Consider the following 16,519-nt stretch of genomic DNA (forward strand, 5'->3'; position numbering starts at 1 on the left):
ATGAAGTTGGTGAAATTCAGCCATTCCTCAATCTGTTCCCTTGTTTTATATTATTGAGCTTTGACATGGCCAGCACAACTGTGACGCCCCGGGAAAAGGTGAGAAAAAAGATACACCCCGTCGATGTCTCCGTATCACTGCTCTTGCTGGGAGAAAATAGGTCCGGCAAACTTTGCACTGCGATGGCCCATCATCAAGCCCACCAGGCCGCTGGGCACCCAATCCCCAATAAGACGGTAAGACCGCGCACCTCGACCAACATAGACAACGCTTTTCTTGTGTGCACGGCGCCCGAGGATGTTTTTGGACGCAGGCTCCAATGCATCCAACACGGCATGATGAAGAATTCGCGCCGAGGAGCCGCGAATCGCCGCGGGTCCCGCAGATGCAACGGGGCGTTGCTCAACGCTGTTCAAGTACTGGGGACCATACAGCGCTCGCTGCTGGGCATTCCACGCGAGGACCTCAGTACCCGCGACTTGACTCTGGCCTGATTTATATGCAGATCCGAGATCGATATTCCCGAGGCGAAGCTCGACCACGTCGACATTGCTCTTTTCAAGAAGGGCAAGTTCCTGGCGGAGAGAGGCTGCAAAGCCCGAGATGGCTCCTACCGTTGTAACTTCTGGTCCGGCGAAAGGCGCAGAAAGGGATGAGGAGATGGATGGGTAGGCGAAAATGAGTGAGCTGCTGTTGCTGCGGAGGGTCAAGAGCGGGAGGAAGATTTGAGCGGTCAGAATTGGCGAGAGGATTCGGGTATTGACAGTATCGGCCCATGACGACGCTGGTATTGTCGCCACTGGTCCGGCTGAATAATTTGGCGCAGGGACGATGATAACACCGCTGAGGTGGCAGGTATGCGGTGCGACGCCGGGAACGGGATATTGAGGCTGTGTGATGAGAGCACGAAGCTCATGAAGTGAGGGGTGGAGATCGGACGAGTTTGGGGCAGTCTGCAGAATCACGAAAGATTAGAATGGCGATTCCCAGTAGTTTGATTGCGAGGAGAACGAACCGTAGTGAGGTCCAGCCATAAGGCTTTGATGTCTGCTCGATGTTCCGATTGAACAATAGCCTCTTCGTCCGCAGACGAGACAGTCACGTAAACGATATATCCTCTGCGCTCCAGGTCGGCTGCAATCGCTCTCGTCATCGGTTCATGGGGGGATCCGGACACAACTAATGGCCTTTTGTTAATAAATCGGCTCCCTTGGCCGAAGAGCTTCTTTTCCGACAAGACTTACCGACAATCTCCTTGCGCGACCCGTTTCCTGCTCTGCGTGCCTTTCTCCGTTTGCCATTCAACTTCTTACTCCCATACAGTAAGACGCACCCAGTGCCAACGAATGCGACAAGAGCCGAGGTCAGCGCACGGTGCCGAGCCACCCAGTCCTGAATGCGATCACTCAGCCCTGTGGATACGGGATGGATATCTCGCGCTCGGACAGATGGTCGAACTGATTGCGGAAGCCATCCTTGGTGCGCAAGAGTCTCCCGAATCACAACTGCTGCCCGGTCAAACTGGCGGTCGATCGAGTCGGCGACCTGTAACGAATATCGTCTTACGTCATGGGGTATGGACGCTAACTGGAAAGCCAGAAGTTGTTAGAACTGTCACGAAAGATATATAAATGAATTTTCGAATCTCTTCACTCACGTAGTCAAAGAAAAACTGATCGTCGCTGGTCATGGTGGTGTAGTTGGTTGAGCAGAGCAAATATCGATGAGAGTCGATAAGCATAAAGCGATCGATAAGTCGAGGAGTCTCCACTTTGACTCCATGTCATGTGATTTTAAAAGGTCTCACGCGATTCATTTCCAGCATCAGAAGATTGGTGCAGACAGGTAGTACTCATAAAAAACTAACCCGCCCAATGATTGCTAGTTGGGCTGATCCGTTCATCGGAGCATATCTTAAAATGTGCTGATTGCAAGGAAGAAATAGCATTAATCCTCCCAGGGCTGTCTCAGGTGGAGATAACAAAAGGTTGCCGAATACATATACAACCTGCTTACGGGTGATGTTTGAGTTATACGCGGGCTGACAACTGTTGAGAAGCCTGAGATTCAGCCTGGCTTCGAACCAGGGCTGAACGAAGTAACAGTCATTCTCCTATGGAAGCAGACATGAATCAGTAAGCGGCTAGACGCGAATGAAACACAAAAGGTTCGATCGAAAATCATCATCGTGGATACGTAATGTGCCTGTGTGATCTTGGCGCCTTAAGTTGCTGGCTGCAGGCGGGGATCCACATGACTCAGTTTATGGCCCGAAACACCAGGCAGCAATGAGAGCATGCCAGCACGGTTGATTAACAATTGCAGCTGCCAGCTGGAAGTTGCCACTGGCAAGCGTCCAGTTAGGTTTTGAGAAAAGTTGGCAAAGATCTTTCAGATGCTATTAGCTCTGCACCGCTTAAAAAAGGGTCAGTGCTTGGACCCGTTTGACTGGCAGATCAAAATCGTTTCGGAGAATGCTATTGCGCCGTGAGGTCTGAGCCTCAAATTGCCTGGCTCAGATATTGAGTTCTTCGTTTATGGTCGACTGACCAATATCCCTCCTGAACCTTACAAGATGCGTGAGCTCGATCCACTGATATCTGAGTATCGCCATGAGAAGAAACGTCCCCGTGAATCGGAGGCTCTTTTCATCTTACGCAAGGTTGCCTCCCTTGTCAAGCCGATTATGCGTCAGCGGTCGTGGAGGGTTGGTGCACTGTGCGAATTCTACCCGACGCAGAGGAATCTGCTAGGGCTGAATGTCAACCATGGACAAAAGATTTGTTTGAGATTGCGATATCCCTCAGATCAACGGCAGTTCCTGCCTATCGAGCAAGTCGTAGATACAATGCTTCATGAGTGAGTGGCCCCCGAGATACGCATCGAGAACTTTGCTGATATGCGACTCAGATTGTGTCACATTGTTCATGGACCCCATGATAGAAAGTTCCACGCACTATGGAATCAACTTCGAGATGAGCACGAAGAGCTCGTGATGAAAGGATATACGGGGGAGGGGTTCCTATCACAAGGCAAGCGTCTAGGCGGAAGTAGAATTCCTCTTGATGAAGCTCGCCGACGAGCGCGTGCAGCTGCTGAGCAGCGAAAGGTTTTGGCCAAGAATTCAGGCAAGAAACTCGGTGGTGCACCGGTTCTCCGTGGTACGGACGTGCGCAAACTGCGTGCGGACGCAGCTCAGCGTCGCCTCGAGGTCACTAACGGATGTGCTTCGGGCACCGATCAAAGTGACGAGCTTGCTCAAGAAGCCTCAAGAAATGGATTCAAGACAAAGGCGGAGGAAGAAGATGCTAATGAGCAGGCAATTCTGCAGGCCTTCATTGAATTGATCCAAGAGGAGGAGAGAGAAAAATATGGAAAATCTTACATACCTCCAAGTCAGGAGCATCCTGCTGGACCTCGAGAAGACGAAGTGTTAGATCAATCTGACTCGGGGATAACTACGGAAGAGCCACGGCCAGAGTCTCGCACGGGCAAACTTCCGTCATCGTTGTCTGTTGTGGACAATAGGTCTTACGATTCCCCCTGGACATGTACGACCTGCACCCTCGCCAACCCGCCAAGTTTCCTTTGCTGCGACGCCTGTGGTGCGGAAAGGCCAGTACCATCTACGAACAGAACAACCAATCCGCCAGCCCCCAAAGCCTCGGTTTCACATTCAACGACGGCGCCTCAAAACACAAGAAAAAGACCTCTTCAAGATGGTTGTGAGAAAGTCAACGATGAAGGAACTTCCAAGGGCAATTTCGCTTTTAGAAACCGAACTCGAGCTATGGAGTCGCTGCTTTCGATAGAGCGAGACACGAGCATGCGACCGCTTGGCTGGCTCTGTAGCCAGTGCGGCAGCTTCATGGAGTCACAGTGGTGGACCTGTTCTGCTTGTGGGAGAATGAAGCCATCATCTTAAACTTACCCCCTGCGCCATTCGTACTGCGCATCTTTCACCATAGACAATCGAGAGCCGAGTACCACCATCTTGGGTATGAGACCTAATACCATGTTTAAGGCTTTTATGTTCTGTATTGATAGTCTCTCGATAGCGTGTATTTGCTAGTGAAGTCATTGTCAGCGGCGTGACATTCTCTCCCTCGTTTATATACTTCATATTCAGACATGGTCGGACAACGCAGCCGATACGAAGGTACATCACGGAGTTATTGATCGCTTCCTCTTCGTGACCGCTGTGGGCGGCCGTACCTTGTTAGTAAAGGACGCAGGTGCCAGGCCCGAACAAGGTAATGACTAATCCGAGCTAGCTGGAGGCCCACCCTTCCGTGCCCAATTATTTTCGTCAATCCTCGCTTCTTCCAATTTTTTCTCTCCACGCCATCTTTCAATTTCAAAACATTTTGAGTGGCATGCGACATGGCTGATAATGTTCAAGTCACTGCCACGAAGCTAACATCCCATTCAAGGTACGTCCTAGATCAACCGGTGTCACTGACGAAGGCTGGACCAACGGACAACCGAGAAAAGAACTGCATGCCGAAAGCTTCAATGATGAGACCTTATCAATGAACCGAATTTTTTAGGAAGAGCCGGAAGAGGTATGGCAGTTAGGGCCCAAAGAGGTTTCCAGCTGTCGTCGATGCTTATAATGGTTCTGCTGAAGGAGTCTTGAGGCTTGCTGTTCGATTGTCCTTTGTGCCGTCTTCGAACACACACCTCCCAGACCTCTTGTCAGAGGCGATACGCTGACTTTTGTTTGCCTCTCAGGAGTTGAAATAATACTTGCTGTTTGCAATTATTTGAATCTGCGTCTCTTACCAAGTGTCCCTGCCGAACAATCACCTCTTTTAAGACTAGTGCTAGTGCAAATTCAAATGCAAATGCAAAAAAAGAGATCCATTCATCCTAATTCTCGAGCACAAATTCTTGGCAATTACACGCCGTAGACTACCGAAGAAGGCGAAATTCTTGAATGAAAAGAGACTTCGTTCAGATCACAACGTTGTATAGTACACCCCTAATTCTTGATCTCGAGACTCCCACGGATATAGGACTTTTGTAGAACAAAACAAAGATGCAGGGAACGTGTCCAAAGATAGAAAGACCACAAAAAGAACCAAAACGCCTATTGACATGCTCGAACTCGTCATCCTGGTTAGGCGACGTTTCGGAATTGACGCTTCTTGCCAGTTCCACCATTCGCCTGCACTGGTGTGAAAGCCTCCTCGTCAACGTAATCCTTCGTGCTGTGCTCGCGAATCTGAGTGCCGATGATCTGGAGAGCGGACAAATTGAAACCCATTTCATCCTTCTGACGAGCAAGGACCTTGCGAAGTGACACTCGGATGCTGTCAAGCATGGGTCGCATCAATTTGCTCGTCACGATCTGTCGGTGGTGTGTCTTGAGCATGAAGAACAGCACGCGACAGGTCAGAGGAACATTCCACTCGCGCTCGGCCCAGATGTTGAGGAAGGTGAACAGGGAAGGAAGCTTAGAGAATGGCAAAACCAACAACGCATCTTGCAAGGCCGCAGCGGGAATCTTCTGCACAGTGTTCAAAACATGCTGCTCGGCTGAGATGTTACCCAGAGCAATGTATGTAGGGTTGCGGTCGGGAGGTGCAGCGCCAGCTTTGGGGTTTCTAGCCTGAACCTTTCGCCATTCACGCATGATTTCAAGATCTTCCATGCCGAGATCAAGCGCCTCCATGATCTTTTCACCTGCCATGAGAGTCGTCGTGGTTTGCTTACCCGCATCCACTGCCTCGGCCTTCTCGCCATCTTCGTTATCTTCGTCTCGCTCAAGCGAGGCAGTGAGGGTGCTGTCGTATGCCTCCTCCATTTCTTTCTCACGCTCTTCCTCAAGGAAAAGCTCCTCATCGGTCTGTTTCCATACGCGAATGCTCTTGTCGTGACTCGCGCTCACAATGAATTCACCATCGTGGCTGATGGCGAGCGCCCAGATTTCTCCATGGTGCCCGCTGAGTTTCTGAATCTGCTCAAATTTGTCTCCATCCCAGTACTTGATGACCTTGTCCTTGCTGGCGCTGAAGAAGTTGTGACCATTCTGCTCTCGATTTGTCGGAACAAAGGCCACCGCCATGACACTGTCTTCGTGAGCCAAAAATGCTTTATGGCAGTCACCAAAGTCAAGGCCCCATAGTCGGACAGTCTTGTCAGCAGAGCACGTGACGATCATCTTGCTATCGAAAGAGATATCCATGCTGAGCACGGGAAGTTTATGACCGTAGAGATTGAGGAAGAGCTTCAAAGAGTCCACAAAAAGACCTTCACTGTGTTGTCCAGCAAGGAGACGGCCAGCAGGCGCGCATCGGGAGAGAAGCGCAGGCTGAGAATGTCATCGTTCACCTTCAGAGTCCTCGTGTGTGCCAGTTTCAGACGCGGTGTAGTGCGCTTGGTACCGGGGATCTCCTCTTGCACAACCCTGAACTCCCAAAACTTGGCGGTTTTGTCTGCACTACCACTGACCATGGACTTGCCGTCGGGATGAACATGGAGGGACCAGACCGGACCATCGTGGGCCTTGATCGTGTCGAGAAGAGTGGAAGACGCAATGTCGAACACCTCTAGTTCACCATTTTTGTTGCCCACAACGACAATCTTATCACCCGGAAGAAAAGCGGAACAGAGGGCATATCCACACTCCAGAGTCCGCAAACAAGTGCCTGTGCGAATGTTCCAAATCTTCAGGCTGCCATTGGATGCGGACGCGAGCATGCGATCCTCAGAACTCAATGCAACTGACCGAATATCTGCTCGGTGACCCGGAATCTCTACCGCGAGAGTCCTCGTGTAATCGCCATCCTCTTCATCCTTGTTCTTCTTGGCCGCCGTCACCACGCTGTATGATTCCAACTGATTGTTTGTTGTCGCGGCAAGCAGGCCCAGGGCTCCGCTCGTCTTTGTCGTCATCCAGTCGAAGGAACGGACTTTGCCAGTCGTTCGCACGATAACGTGCGGCACAAAAACCTCAGTCACCGGGGCGGACGTGGGATCTTCGGGGATTCCTTGCTCTGGCTCTGCACCGTCTTCCTTGCCTTCGCGCTTGGCTTCTTTCTCCTTTCTCCTCTTCGTCTTGCGAGCAATAGCCTTTTGTACCTCGGTCTGTGAACGGATGCGCCAGACTTCCACGGATCTCTCTGAACCGTGGAGACCCACGTAGTCCGCACGAGGATGGAATCGGATACCGGTGGTACGATCCTTACCATTCCGGTAGAAAGTTCCTCGATCGGTCAGAATCCTCTGCCCTTCCTGTGCTACCTTCTCTCTTGAGATTTCGAGCATCACGCCCTCGTTAATTGACCAGACTTTCAATTCGCCATCGTTGCCGGCTGTAATACAGCCGCCCTGATCAGGGGACAGACCAAGGCTCCAACATTCACCATTTGTTTGCGCCACATGAGTCTCGATACAGTGTTGCGAAGCAAGATCCCAGACTTTGATAAGGGAATCTTTACCAGTGGTGAGGAGGAAGCCGGCGTGTTCGCTGAGTCCGGAAGCGTTGAGAAGCTCTTGGGACGGGAAGAGGAAGTTCAGAGAAGTGATCTGATCTGTATGTCCGCGAAGCCTGAAAATTCCAACCTCGGCGATCAGATCCCATAGAATAATATCGGTATCCTTTGAGCCACTAGCCAAGCGCACACCGGCATTATCGAAGGCCAGCTGGGTAACAGCAGATTTATGACCGTTAAACGAGATAATAATGGTGCTTGTTCGCGAATCCCAGATTCGAATGCTGCCGTCCTCGTAGCTACAGTCGAGATATTGAATGATTAGCCGTCTGAGCGGTCCAGCTGATTGTAAGGTCAACCTTACCCGACGGCGAAAAGATCCTCATCGGTCTTGCTTTGAGTGACCACAGTTACCTGCGCTCTGCAAGCAGAGTCTCTCCAGCGACCCAATAGTTCGCCCTTTTTCACATCCCAGCACAGAACCTGCTCACTCGCACCGACGATCGCTCGACCAGCACCGGTCTGGCGAGCAGAGCCCGGAATTTGCTCATCTTTTGCCCAAATCGCATTGGACGTTGCCGAGGCAATGAGCCCAAAAGTCTCTGAATGCTCAAACTTCCTGCAAGAAGCATGATGTCAGTAAAAATTCTGTTTCGTGTCTCCCTAATGTGTCCTTACAAATACGATTTGACCATCGTCGCAGAGTTGATGGGAAAATTTTTGGAGACTCTGATTTGCTATCGATAGCACAAAAATTATTACGGGCGGCGACAGCGACCTACCCGGCTCCCCCACCGCCCATGACGATCGTACAGCTGCCTTCCCCGAACTAGACTGCCCACACGTTACCATTAAACTGCATTGAGCTACACAGAGTCGCCCATCATGCTCCTGCTGGACTATCAAAACGCGCTGATCCAGTCCCTCCTTACAGAGCGCTTTTCTGGGTATCTTCTCCTCCTGCCCTCGCGCCAGCCCCCTCATTTTTCCCCCTCATTGTGTACCCTGAGTATCCCGTCCCACATAGCTTACGATTGCCCGCAGTGCTTCCCCCGTCTCCATTGACCAAGTGGTCTCCGATTTCGATGGCGTGACCTTCCACCTCTCAACCCCTGAATCTAAGACAAAGATCCTCATTTCAATCAACGTCAAGTGTTTCAAGGAGCTCGTCCAGTATGGCGCCCAGGAAGTACTCGAACGCGAATATGGTCCCTACATCGTCGCTCCGGAACCAGGTTACGACTTCTCAGTCCAGATCGATCTTGAAAATCTCCCAGCTGAACAAGAAGCCAAAGATGAATTGATTATGAAATTGGCACTCCTGAAGCGCAATGCCATGGCTGCTCCGTTTGAGCGAGCCTTTGATGAATTTGCCAAGCTTGCGGAAGAGGCTTCCCGTTATACATCTGAATCAGCGCCTCAAGGTGTGAAAGAAGGTGGGGAGGTTATGGCTATTCATTATCGCGAAGAAGAAGCAATTTACATCAAGGCAAGCTACGACCGTGTGACTGTTATCTTCAGCACCGTTTTCCGGGAGGAAACGGACCGAATCTTTGGCAAGGTCTTCCTGCAGGTCAGTATTGTCACCATACTTTTGCAATCCGACCTGTCTCACGAAGGCGTGACTCATTTATCTTTCTACTAGGAATTCGTCGATGCTCGGCGCCGAGTTGTGACTTTGCAAAATGCGCCCCAGGTACTTTTCCGCAGTGATCCGCCTCTTGAGTTACAGGGTGTACCTGGACTGAAGGATGCGGGTGAGGGGGAAATGAGCTATGTCACTTTCGGTCAGTCATTTTCACTTGAGCTGAAATGATTCATCCGGTCTCCTAATAAAGATCCAATCAACAGTGCTGTTCCCTCGACACCTGACCCCCCAGCGCCGCTACGAGAATATTTCCCACATTCAGACATTCCGTGACTACTTCCACTACCACATCAAGGCCTCCAAGGTGAGTGAAATCTTCTAAGTCATCTTGGATATCGCCCAAGACCTCTACATTAACACTCAATGGCAGGCCTATATTCACACGCGCATGAGGAAGCGTACAGCCGATTTCCTGCAAGGTATGTGTCCCAACAGATGACCATGACTTCACCGCTGACTCTGTCTAGTTCTCAACCGTGCCAGACCTGAGAATGAAGAGCGCGAGCGTAAGACAGCTAGTGGCCGAACATTCCGTGTGCAAAGCTAGAATCCCCATTACTTATTGTGATATCACCCTGGAGGCGAGCGTTTATGAAACAGCAAATCATTTTGACTCTCCATTTCGTCTTCTTGTCTTGGTAAAGCTCACATTGAGCCATGTTTGTGACATTGTTGTCAGAACACGTCCCAGTGAGGTCTCATCTCTTAGTGATGTTGGATTGCTAGATCACTGTGAGAGGGGCGCATTGCAGCACAATCGGTCTCTAGTTCTGTTTATGCCGAGAACTTTCTCTCAGACAGTCACGCGCACGAGCACCTTTCTTTTCTTTCACATCCCATTTCCCCATTTAGACCTTCTATCCACCGTGTTAACGACTTTTTCCTTTGATGCATAACATTCCCATCTTGCTCCGTACTACGCTAACAACACGCTACCTGGAATACGAGCAAACGGGGAACTCGCTGCACTTCAATGAGCTCAAGCACCGGACGCTTCTGGAGCGCTTCTTCATGGAAGGCTCGGCTGAGACGAGGACACAGCAACCAGTCAGACGCCAGCATTGTCCAGGACTTTCAGTCTGCACATTCCTCCGATGCTACTAGTCCAGCTGTGGCGGCAGAGTTCAACTCGGGGGCGCGGACCGAGACTCAAACCCAATACTCGTCTTCAGTCTACTCAAAAGACGATGATCCTTTGTCATCCCTCGAAATAACTGGAGATGCCGAGTCCGCTGAGTGTGCCCACAAGAGTCATTCCGCTCGTCGTTTCCCGTTGCACATCTTGCCTGACGGCAGACAAGTCCCTCTGGAGACTCTGCAAGCGGAAGCTGATAGCAGGCAGACAAAATTCCACTCAGACAATGTTCGTCCATATGCGGTGCGCAATGATAGACGGACCCTCCCTGTCTCTTCCACAGGCAAACTATTCTCCGCCCTCGATTCGAGTAAGTCGGAGCTCGAATATTCATTCGACGGAATCCTTCAAGTCTTTGTGAAGGTGTATGCCATGGCCAAGGTTGTGCAGATAATCTTACTAAGTTATGGTGCTGAGGTTTGTCCACATCCCATCTACTCCAGCCGAGCTTTGAGCGGTGGGCAAGAAGATTGCATTCCTCGTCCATATGCTAATATACTCTCTCTGGACCAGCTTCATGAAACCGAACCAAGCCTTTTATATTGGATCAAGCGTGCAGAAGAAGAGGTCAGGTCGGGCGACCTTGCTGTCTTGATTGCGACTGTGGAAAATCTGCACTACGCGCTCTACTCCCGAGTCGTTATCGAGATGGCTAGCGTCGAACTTTGCGCTCTATTCAAGGCCGAGCGGCAGGCTCCCAATGGCTGCCAAGGGTTGTGGCTTCCTGATGCCGACCACCTGTACCGGATTTTCCTGGCATGCAAAGACACCCTTGACAGTCCCACTACCTGGAAGCGGCCTCAGTGGGCAGCCATCCACAAGTGGCAGGAGCACTTCACTGGACGATTGACTGAGAAGGAGGATGACCAGTCTCTCAAACCGGATGTGGTTTGTGGATATCGACAATTTGCGCAGAACATCTTGTCAGATCCACGTTCCGCATATGTTTGCAAGTGGTGTTCTCTGATCCCATTTTTCCATTCTGTCCCACAAGAAAACCTGATCTCGATATCTGAGAAATGGTTTACCGTGAGCCCAAAGGTCATCCTACCCGACGACGTTCCTTCTTATGAGCTTCCATTCATCGATCTCAAGCTAGTAAATCCTGCACTCTGGAAGAGAGAAATTGTGCTGGATTACCGACTCGCGAGCTTGGCCAACCTTGAAGGCAAGTCGATCGGAGACGAGCGTCGCGAGGACCCCAAAAGCCGACTGTTGAGCCTCGCCAAATGCCACAAATGCATATGCATATCTACCTGTTTGTGTGCAAGGGACTGTACTGATCATGTAGAGAGGCCTTGCCCATGCTCTGAACGGTATGTGCGTCTTATGACTGCTCGCCTCTGCAAGAAACCCAGTCGATTTCCATTCACTACGCGTGCGAACACTGCGGCACGTGCATGCTGGGAAGGACTTGCTATGCTTCGGCGCGATGTGTCAGCCGAGACTATCGTCCTGGAGTGGCGTGAGGCATTCTCTGTGTTCGAACTGGAGATTCACAAAGAGCGATGGGGTAACCCCTTATGAAGAAGATTCCTCTTGTGTTGGGTGATGGCCACGTCCATATGTCTTGTATGGGTTCATGTAACATGTCGACTGCTTCGTATGACGTCTTCGTGGTGTGATTACTTTGAACCCTAACAGGTGAGATATCTTTGTCTTGCAATAACTCCTGATGTGGACTGTAATGCAGCTTCTACAATATCTTGCTCTTGTCTGCGAACCTGAGGCCATTCAATATGATAAATCAGATGTGACAGAGCCCCCTTGGTCTGCATCAAGTTTTCGACGAAGATTTCGATGGATCTGTCAGACCGGGCTTAAAGTTGAAGATTGACTCTGACAATAAAGTGCTGAGACGCATATTCCGTCGGGAGAAATTATGAGTGTAATCGGAGGGGTTTTTGACCATAGCAGATAAAGCGATATTTCCATGATTCCCCTAGCGTACCGCTTGAGATTTCTGACGATGGTGTTGTATTGGAGAGAAAGGTGAATCTGTATGTGAGATCCCGTGACCAGCCTCAGCTGGTAGGGTACACAATAGTCATGTCCCAAAAGGAAGTGCTTTTTCTTGTTGAACCATGGTTCAGGGCAAAATGAATTCTCATACCTATTGAAGTCATCGGAATATGTTGACGCAACTACGAGAGGAATACTCAGCACATGCGACCGCCTCTTTGCCCTAAATTATGACCTGCGTTACTGTGTAGAGCAGAGAACAGGCGTCGGCGTTGCAAGCCAGTGAGACTTCGCGATACCTCGACCGGCTCCGGTGGACAGCCGGCGCTTTTTTTTCTCTTCCCCTGCCACTGGCTCTCGAGTTCTCTCATGTGCAGATCATCAGTTTCTCCTTGATCCTCATCGCCGATTATCATCTCCAGGCCTGTCTCTTCCCTTGCGGAGGCCATGACTACTTGATCGCCCAGTACAGCCCACCATCCCTCAGCCTTCTGGTAAGTGGGTGTGCGGAGAGGCGCCCAGTTAGGGATGGTCATCACGGTCGGCGGCGTCCCACCCTCACTGCTCTCATCCTTTCCATGGCTGACTAGACGGTGGATCGGGGGTGCTACGACTGGAGCTTTGGTGCGAAATCTGTCTCGTCGCAGCGTTCTTCGGATTGTCGACCCTGCTTATCTACCGTCAACTCTGGCCTACCGACCGTCTGCACGACAATATCACGCAGCCGTGTGGCCGTCCTACGGCATCACCACGCCCAGTCTTGATCAGCCAAGTCCCGAACGTACCCCGCCACCTTTTCGATTCGAAACAGGCTATGCGTTCTGTGCCAAACGACCGCCGCGTCCATTCCCCCCGCCGTTCTTGTCGCCGCCCTCATCGTCTTTCTCCGATCCCTTGACGACGCATTCACTCAGCCAGGATAGGAGATTATCCGTCCGGGGCCAACTTGTTCGGGGGTTGACAAACGGTGATGACGCGATTCTCGTGACGGAGAACCTCCTTGGTGTAGACGACGGGGTCGGCGCATGGGCGACGAAGCCTCATGGGCATGCTGCGTGAGTTCATCCCTCCACGATTGGGGAGTTTGAAAACTCTCAAGATAAGGTACTGGCCTGCACGGAAGAAGACTGACCTGTTTTTCCAGTTTATGGTCGCGTCTTCTTCTACATTTCTGGTCTCTCGAAGTGGAGCGCATGATGTCCATGAATCCAACTAGACCGGACCCCATCGGATACCTTCAGACTGCGTATGAAGAAACGATCCGTGCCACCGCAACACCAACGAAATGGCTCGGTACGACGACGTCGGCTACAGCACTTTTACACTGGACCCAGAATGACGCTGGCACCTTAACACCGCTGCTATATGTCACAAACTTGGGCGACTGCAAGGTCTTGGTCATCCGACCAAGTGAAGATAAGGTTATCTTCCGGACAGCGGAGCAGTGGCATTGGTTTGATTGCCCAATGCAGTTGGGCACCAACAGTGTTGACACTCCACGTAAGGACGCTGTTCTCTCGGAAGTCACGCTTCAGGAGAATGACATCGTTCTTGTCGTGTCTGATGGTGTCATGGACAATCTTTGGGAGCATGAAGTAGAGAAGATTGTCCTGGATAGCATCAAGAAATGGGACAAAGGTCATACTCAAAACCAGAGGGTATCACGCTCCTCTGAGCTCGCAGATGCCCGCATGGTGTACACCGCGAGGGAGCTACTGAACGCCGCTCTTAATGTTGCTCGAGATCCATTTGCAGAAAGTCCCTTTATGGAAAAGGCAGTGGATGAGGGTCTTGCAATTGAAGGAGGTGAGACTCATGCCTATCAGTCACTTTTTTGTGATTTGTGCAGGAAATCTGACTCGAGATACAGGCAAAATCGACGATATATCCGTCGTGATTGCATCTTGCCATAAACGGGAAGGATGAACAGGCGATACACCGCATAGCGCATAGCCCATCAAACTAATACTGACCCGGATTGCCAGAGCCACTTGGGTGCGACACGTAGCCATTGAGCGCTTTTGATTCATGGCGAGCACTCGGTCCGCCCATCGTCCGTCATCCGGCATTCGGCATCCACCAACACGACTTCATTTACTGTGGGCGCGGTCGGTCCGCCGTCGAGTTTCTTTCTATCATAATTTGCTACTTCTAAGGGCCTCATGTCTGCCTTGTGAGGGACCCGTCAAGGCTTGAATCTGTGATCGTGGCCTGTATACTTCTGGGCACTTGCTGTCAGGCACAAAAACTAGCTCATGATCTGTGCGTACTTATAGCAGAGAAGTGAAATCAAGCGTTTTTATGATGAATGATCCTGTTTCCGGGCGTGGACCACCAGGGCGCCTGGTAAAAAAAGTTTTTTTACGTTATTTACTGGGCGACATTTCGTTGGGGTAACTTTCGATATACTCCCTCAGCGTGCGACCTGCGATTGTTTGGTCACATTGTGGGTCGTGAGACGTAGTAATAAAGGCTCTCGATACTAAGCTCGCAGAGCTCGCAAATGTCCTAAGTGCTGTCTCCATGTCAGAGGCGCTAGGAAAGTTGGCGCGCACATTGTACTGCACCGGTGTTTCGACCGAGATCGCAGGGACTCTAACAACCACACTGCTGGTCTACCAACACGTAGACAGAATAGGTGGTCTTGCCTGCGAGAAAAGCAGGACTGTCATAAGGGAGATCCAGATCGTAGTTGCGTAGCTACGCCAAAGCTCATTACGTGCGAGGGGCTCCCCACCAGCAAGTCATAGTGCGTTCTGAAAGCCAGAAATGAATGACCTAAATACATTCATATATTGTCAAGGCCCGAATAATGGTATTTTTACCAACACAAAAACCATGCAGGAGTCCAGAATTGTACTCTGTCGAATCCAATATGTAGACATCTTGGTATACTTCGGCTGCACCCAACTTCCGCATGCCGCAGTGCTCGTGGCTCAGCGTCTCACCGCCTCGTATGCCGCCCGGCAAAACGAAAAAAGTTTCGTCGGAGCCGCAGCACAGTCCGTTTCAAGACGTGCAAGAAGTTTACATTTGAGCTTAACCTCAAGAGCCCTTTTTCAACACACAATGAGGGCGAAACGTTCGAAGAAGTACCGCAAGCTTATGCACCAATATGAGCTCACATTTGGGTTCCGTGAGCCATACCAAGTGCTGGGTAAGATCCTTTTTTGAAATGATCGCAATCGACTCTTTCACTAACTCAGAAATACAGTGGACTCGAATTTTCTGCAACAAGTGCATAATTTCAAGATGGACCTAATGCCGGCTTTGGAGAGGACAGTTCAAGGCCAAATAAAGCCACGTTAGTATCTGACCATCAACACCAGGATTAGCCTCCTTTCCCTCGGGTGGAAATTGGGAGCTAACAAGTCGCAACAGTCTTGACCAAATGCTCTCTCGCAGCAATCACCGCTGCGCAGCCCATCAACCCAAAGACGGGCAAGCACTTTCGTCCCATCCACCTTCCTCCGCCAACGGTACTTCCCCTCCGCCACTGCTCTCACAACCCCGAATCAGAGCCCATTGACGAAATCGATTGCCTTCTCTCCCTCCTTTCACCCAACGCAGAGGCCAAAAAGAACAAGGAGCACTACATTCTTGCCACGGCAGATCCCGCAGTGAAGAAGTCAGACAACAACAATGACAACCAGCAACGCAAGCGCAAGCGCGATGAAGAGCGACAAGAGGAGCAAGCGCTGCGCCGTGCCCGTAATCTGCGTATTCGTGCGCGCTCTATCCCCGGTGTACCGATCATCTATGTGAAGCGTTCCGTGATGGTTTTGGAACCCATGAGCACACCATCAGAGAATGTGCGCGAGGGCGTCGAGAGGGACAAGTTCCGCGTGGGATTACCTCAGCCCGAGACAAAACCAGAAGAGGGCCAAGAGGGTGCGCCCAAGAAGAAGATCCCTGGGTTGAAAAAGGCAAAGGGGCCCAATCCCCTCAGTGTGAAGAAGCCTAAAAAGCGAATTGCCGAGCCTACTGGATCAAAGCAGGCCAACAAGAGGCCAGCTTCGGAGGCTCCGAGAGATAACAAGCCCGCCGAACAGGCGGGTGGTGAAGAAGGCGATGCTCCCAAGACCAAGAGGAGACGGCGTCACCACAAGAGTGGGCCTCGTGAGGGAGATGAGGCTGACCCGGCACCAGTGGAGGCTGACCAGGCCATGGATGTGGAAGCTTGAGCAACAGGCTTTAGTCTACCAGTGCGCTGATTCTTCTCATAACGCAACTTCACAATCGATATCACTCACGGCATGGCGTTCGGTCAGGATCCACTTTTATGGTCAAAAAATCAATCTTATGTATGTATTCAGGCTTTGGATTCAAGGCGGC

At 51.0% G+C, this 16,519-nt stretch overlaps 7 protein-coding genes across 7 annotated transcripts; 4 read left to right on the top strand and 3 right to left on the bottom strand.

Moving 5' to 3' along the window:
* Positions 1-134: 134 nt before the first annotated feature.
* Positions 135-1,690, bottom strand: POX_b03327 (uncharacterized protein; the record flags this gene model as incomplete). The annotated part of the gene is made up of 4 exons (XM_050112225.1): positions 135-953; positions 1,016-1,179; positions 1,245-1,587; positions 1,658-1,690. The coding sequence occupies 4 exons, from the start codon at positions 1,688-1,690 to the stop codon at positions 135-137; spliced, it is 1,359 nt and encodes a 452-aa protein (XP_049972571.1).
* An 885-nt stretch (positions 1,691-2,575) lies between these two features.
* Positions 2,576-3,925, top strand: POX_b03328 (uncharacterized protein; the record flags this gene model as incomplete). Its single annotated transcript, XM_050112226.1, has 2 exons — positions 2,576-2,859; positions 2,911-3,925. 2 exons carry the CDS (start codon positions 2,576-2,578, stop codon positions 3,923-3,925), a joined length of 1,299 nt encoding a protein of 432 aa, XP_049972572.1.
* A 1,197-nt stretch (positions 3,926-5,122) lies between these two features.
* Positions 5,123-6,190, bottom strand: POX_b03329 (uncharacterized protein; the record flags this gene model as incomplete). The annotated part of the gene is made up of 1 exon (XM_050112227.1): positions 5,123-6,190. One exon carries the CDS (start codon positions 6,188-6,190, stop codon positions 5,123-5,125), a length of 1,068 nt encoding a protein of 355 aa, XP_049972573.1.
* Positions 6,191-6,234: 44 nt separating this feature from the next.
* On the bottom strand, positions 6,235-8,134 carry POX_b03330 (putative WD repeat-containing protein; the record flags this gene model as incomplete). The annotated part of the gene is made up of 3 exons (XM_050112228.1): positions 6,235-7,738; positions 7,804-8,058; positions 8,118-8,134. The coding sequence occupies 3 exons, from the start codon at positions 8,132-8,134 to the stop codon at positions 6,235-6,237; spliced, it is 1,776 nt and encodes a 591-aa protein (XP_049972574.1).
* A 190-nt stretch (positions 8,135-8,324) lies between these two features.
* On the top strand, positions 8,325-9,634 carry POX_b03331 (Actin-related protein 2/3 complex subunit 2; the record flags this gene model as incomplete). The annotated part of the gene is made up of 6 exons (XM_050112229.1): positions 8,325-8,386; positions 8,484-9,012; positions 9,085-9,226; positions 9,291-9,391; positions 9,458-9,506; positions 9,555-9,634. 6 exons carry the CDS (start codon positions 8,325-8,327, stop codon positions 9,632-9,634), a joined length of 963 nt encoding a protein of 320 aa, XP_049972575.1.
* A 426-nt stretch (positions 9,635-10,060) lies between these two features.
* On the top strand, positions 10,061-14,110 carry POX_b03332 (uncharacterized protein; the record flags this gene model as incomplete). Its single annotated transcript, XM_050112230.1, has 5 exons — positions 10,061-10,639; positions 10,736-11,436; positions 12,775-13,239; positions 13,329-13,990; positions 14,055-14,110. 5 exons carry the CDS (start codon positions 10,061-10,063, stop codon positions 14,108-14,110), a joined length of 2,463 nt encoding a protein of 820 aa, XP_049972576.1.
* Positions 14,111-15,253: 1,143 nt separating this feature from the next.
* On the top strand, positions 15,254-16,368 carry POX_b03334 (uncharacterized protein; the record flags this gene model as incomplete). Its single annotated transcript, XM_050112231.1, has 3 exons — positions 15,254-15,341; positions 15,399-15,488; positions 15,566-16,368. 3 exons carry the CDS (start codon positions 15,254-15,256, stop codon positions 16,366-16,368), a joined length of 981 nt encoding a protein of 326 aa, XP_049972577.1.
* Positions 16,369-16,519: the final 151 nt, after the last annotated feature.

The sequence above is a fragment of the Penicillium oxalicum genome, chromosome II (genome assembly GCF_001723175.1).
Source record: "Penicillium oxalicum strain HP7-1 chromosome II, whole genome shotgun sequence".
In the NCBI taxonomy this organism is placed as follows: Eukaryota; Fungi; Ascomycota; class Eurotiomycetes; order Eurotiales; family Aspergillaceae; genus Penicillium; species Penicillium oxalicum.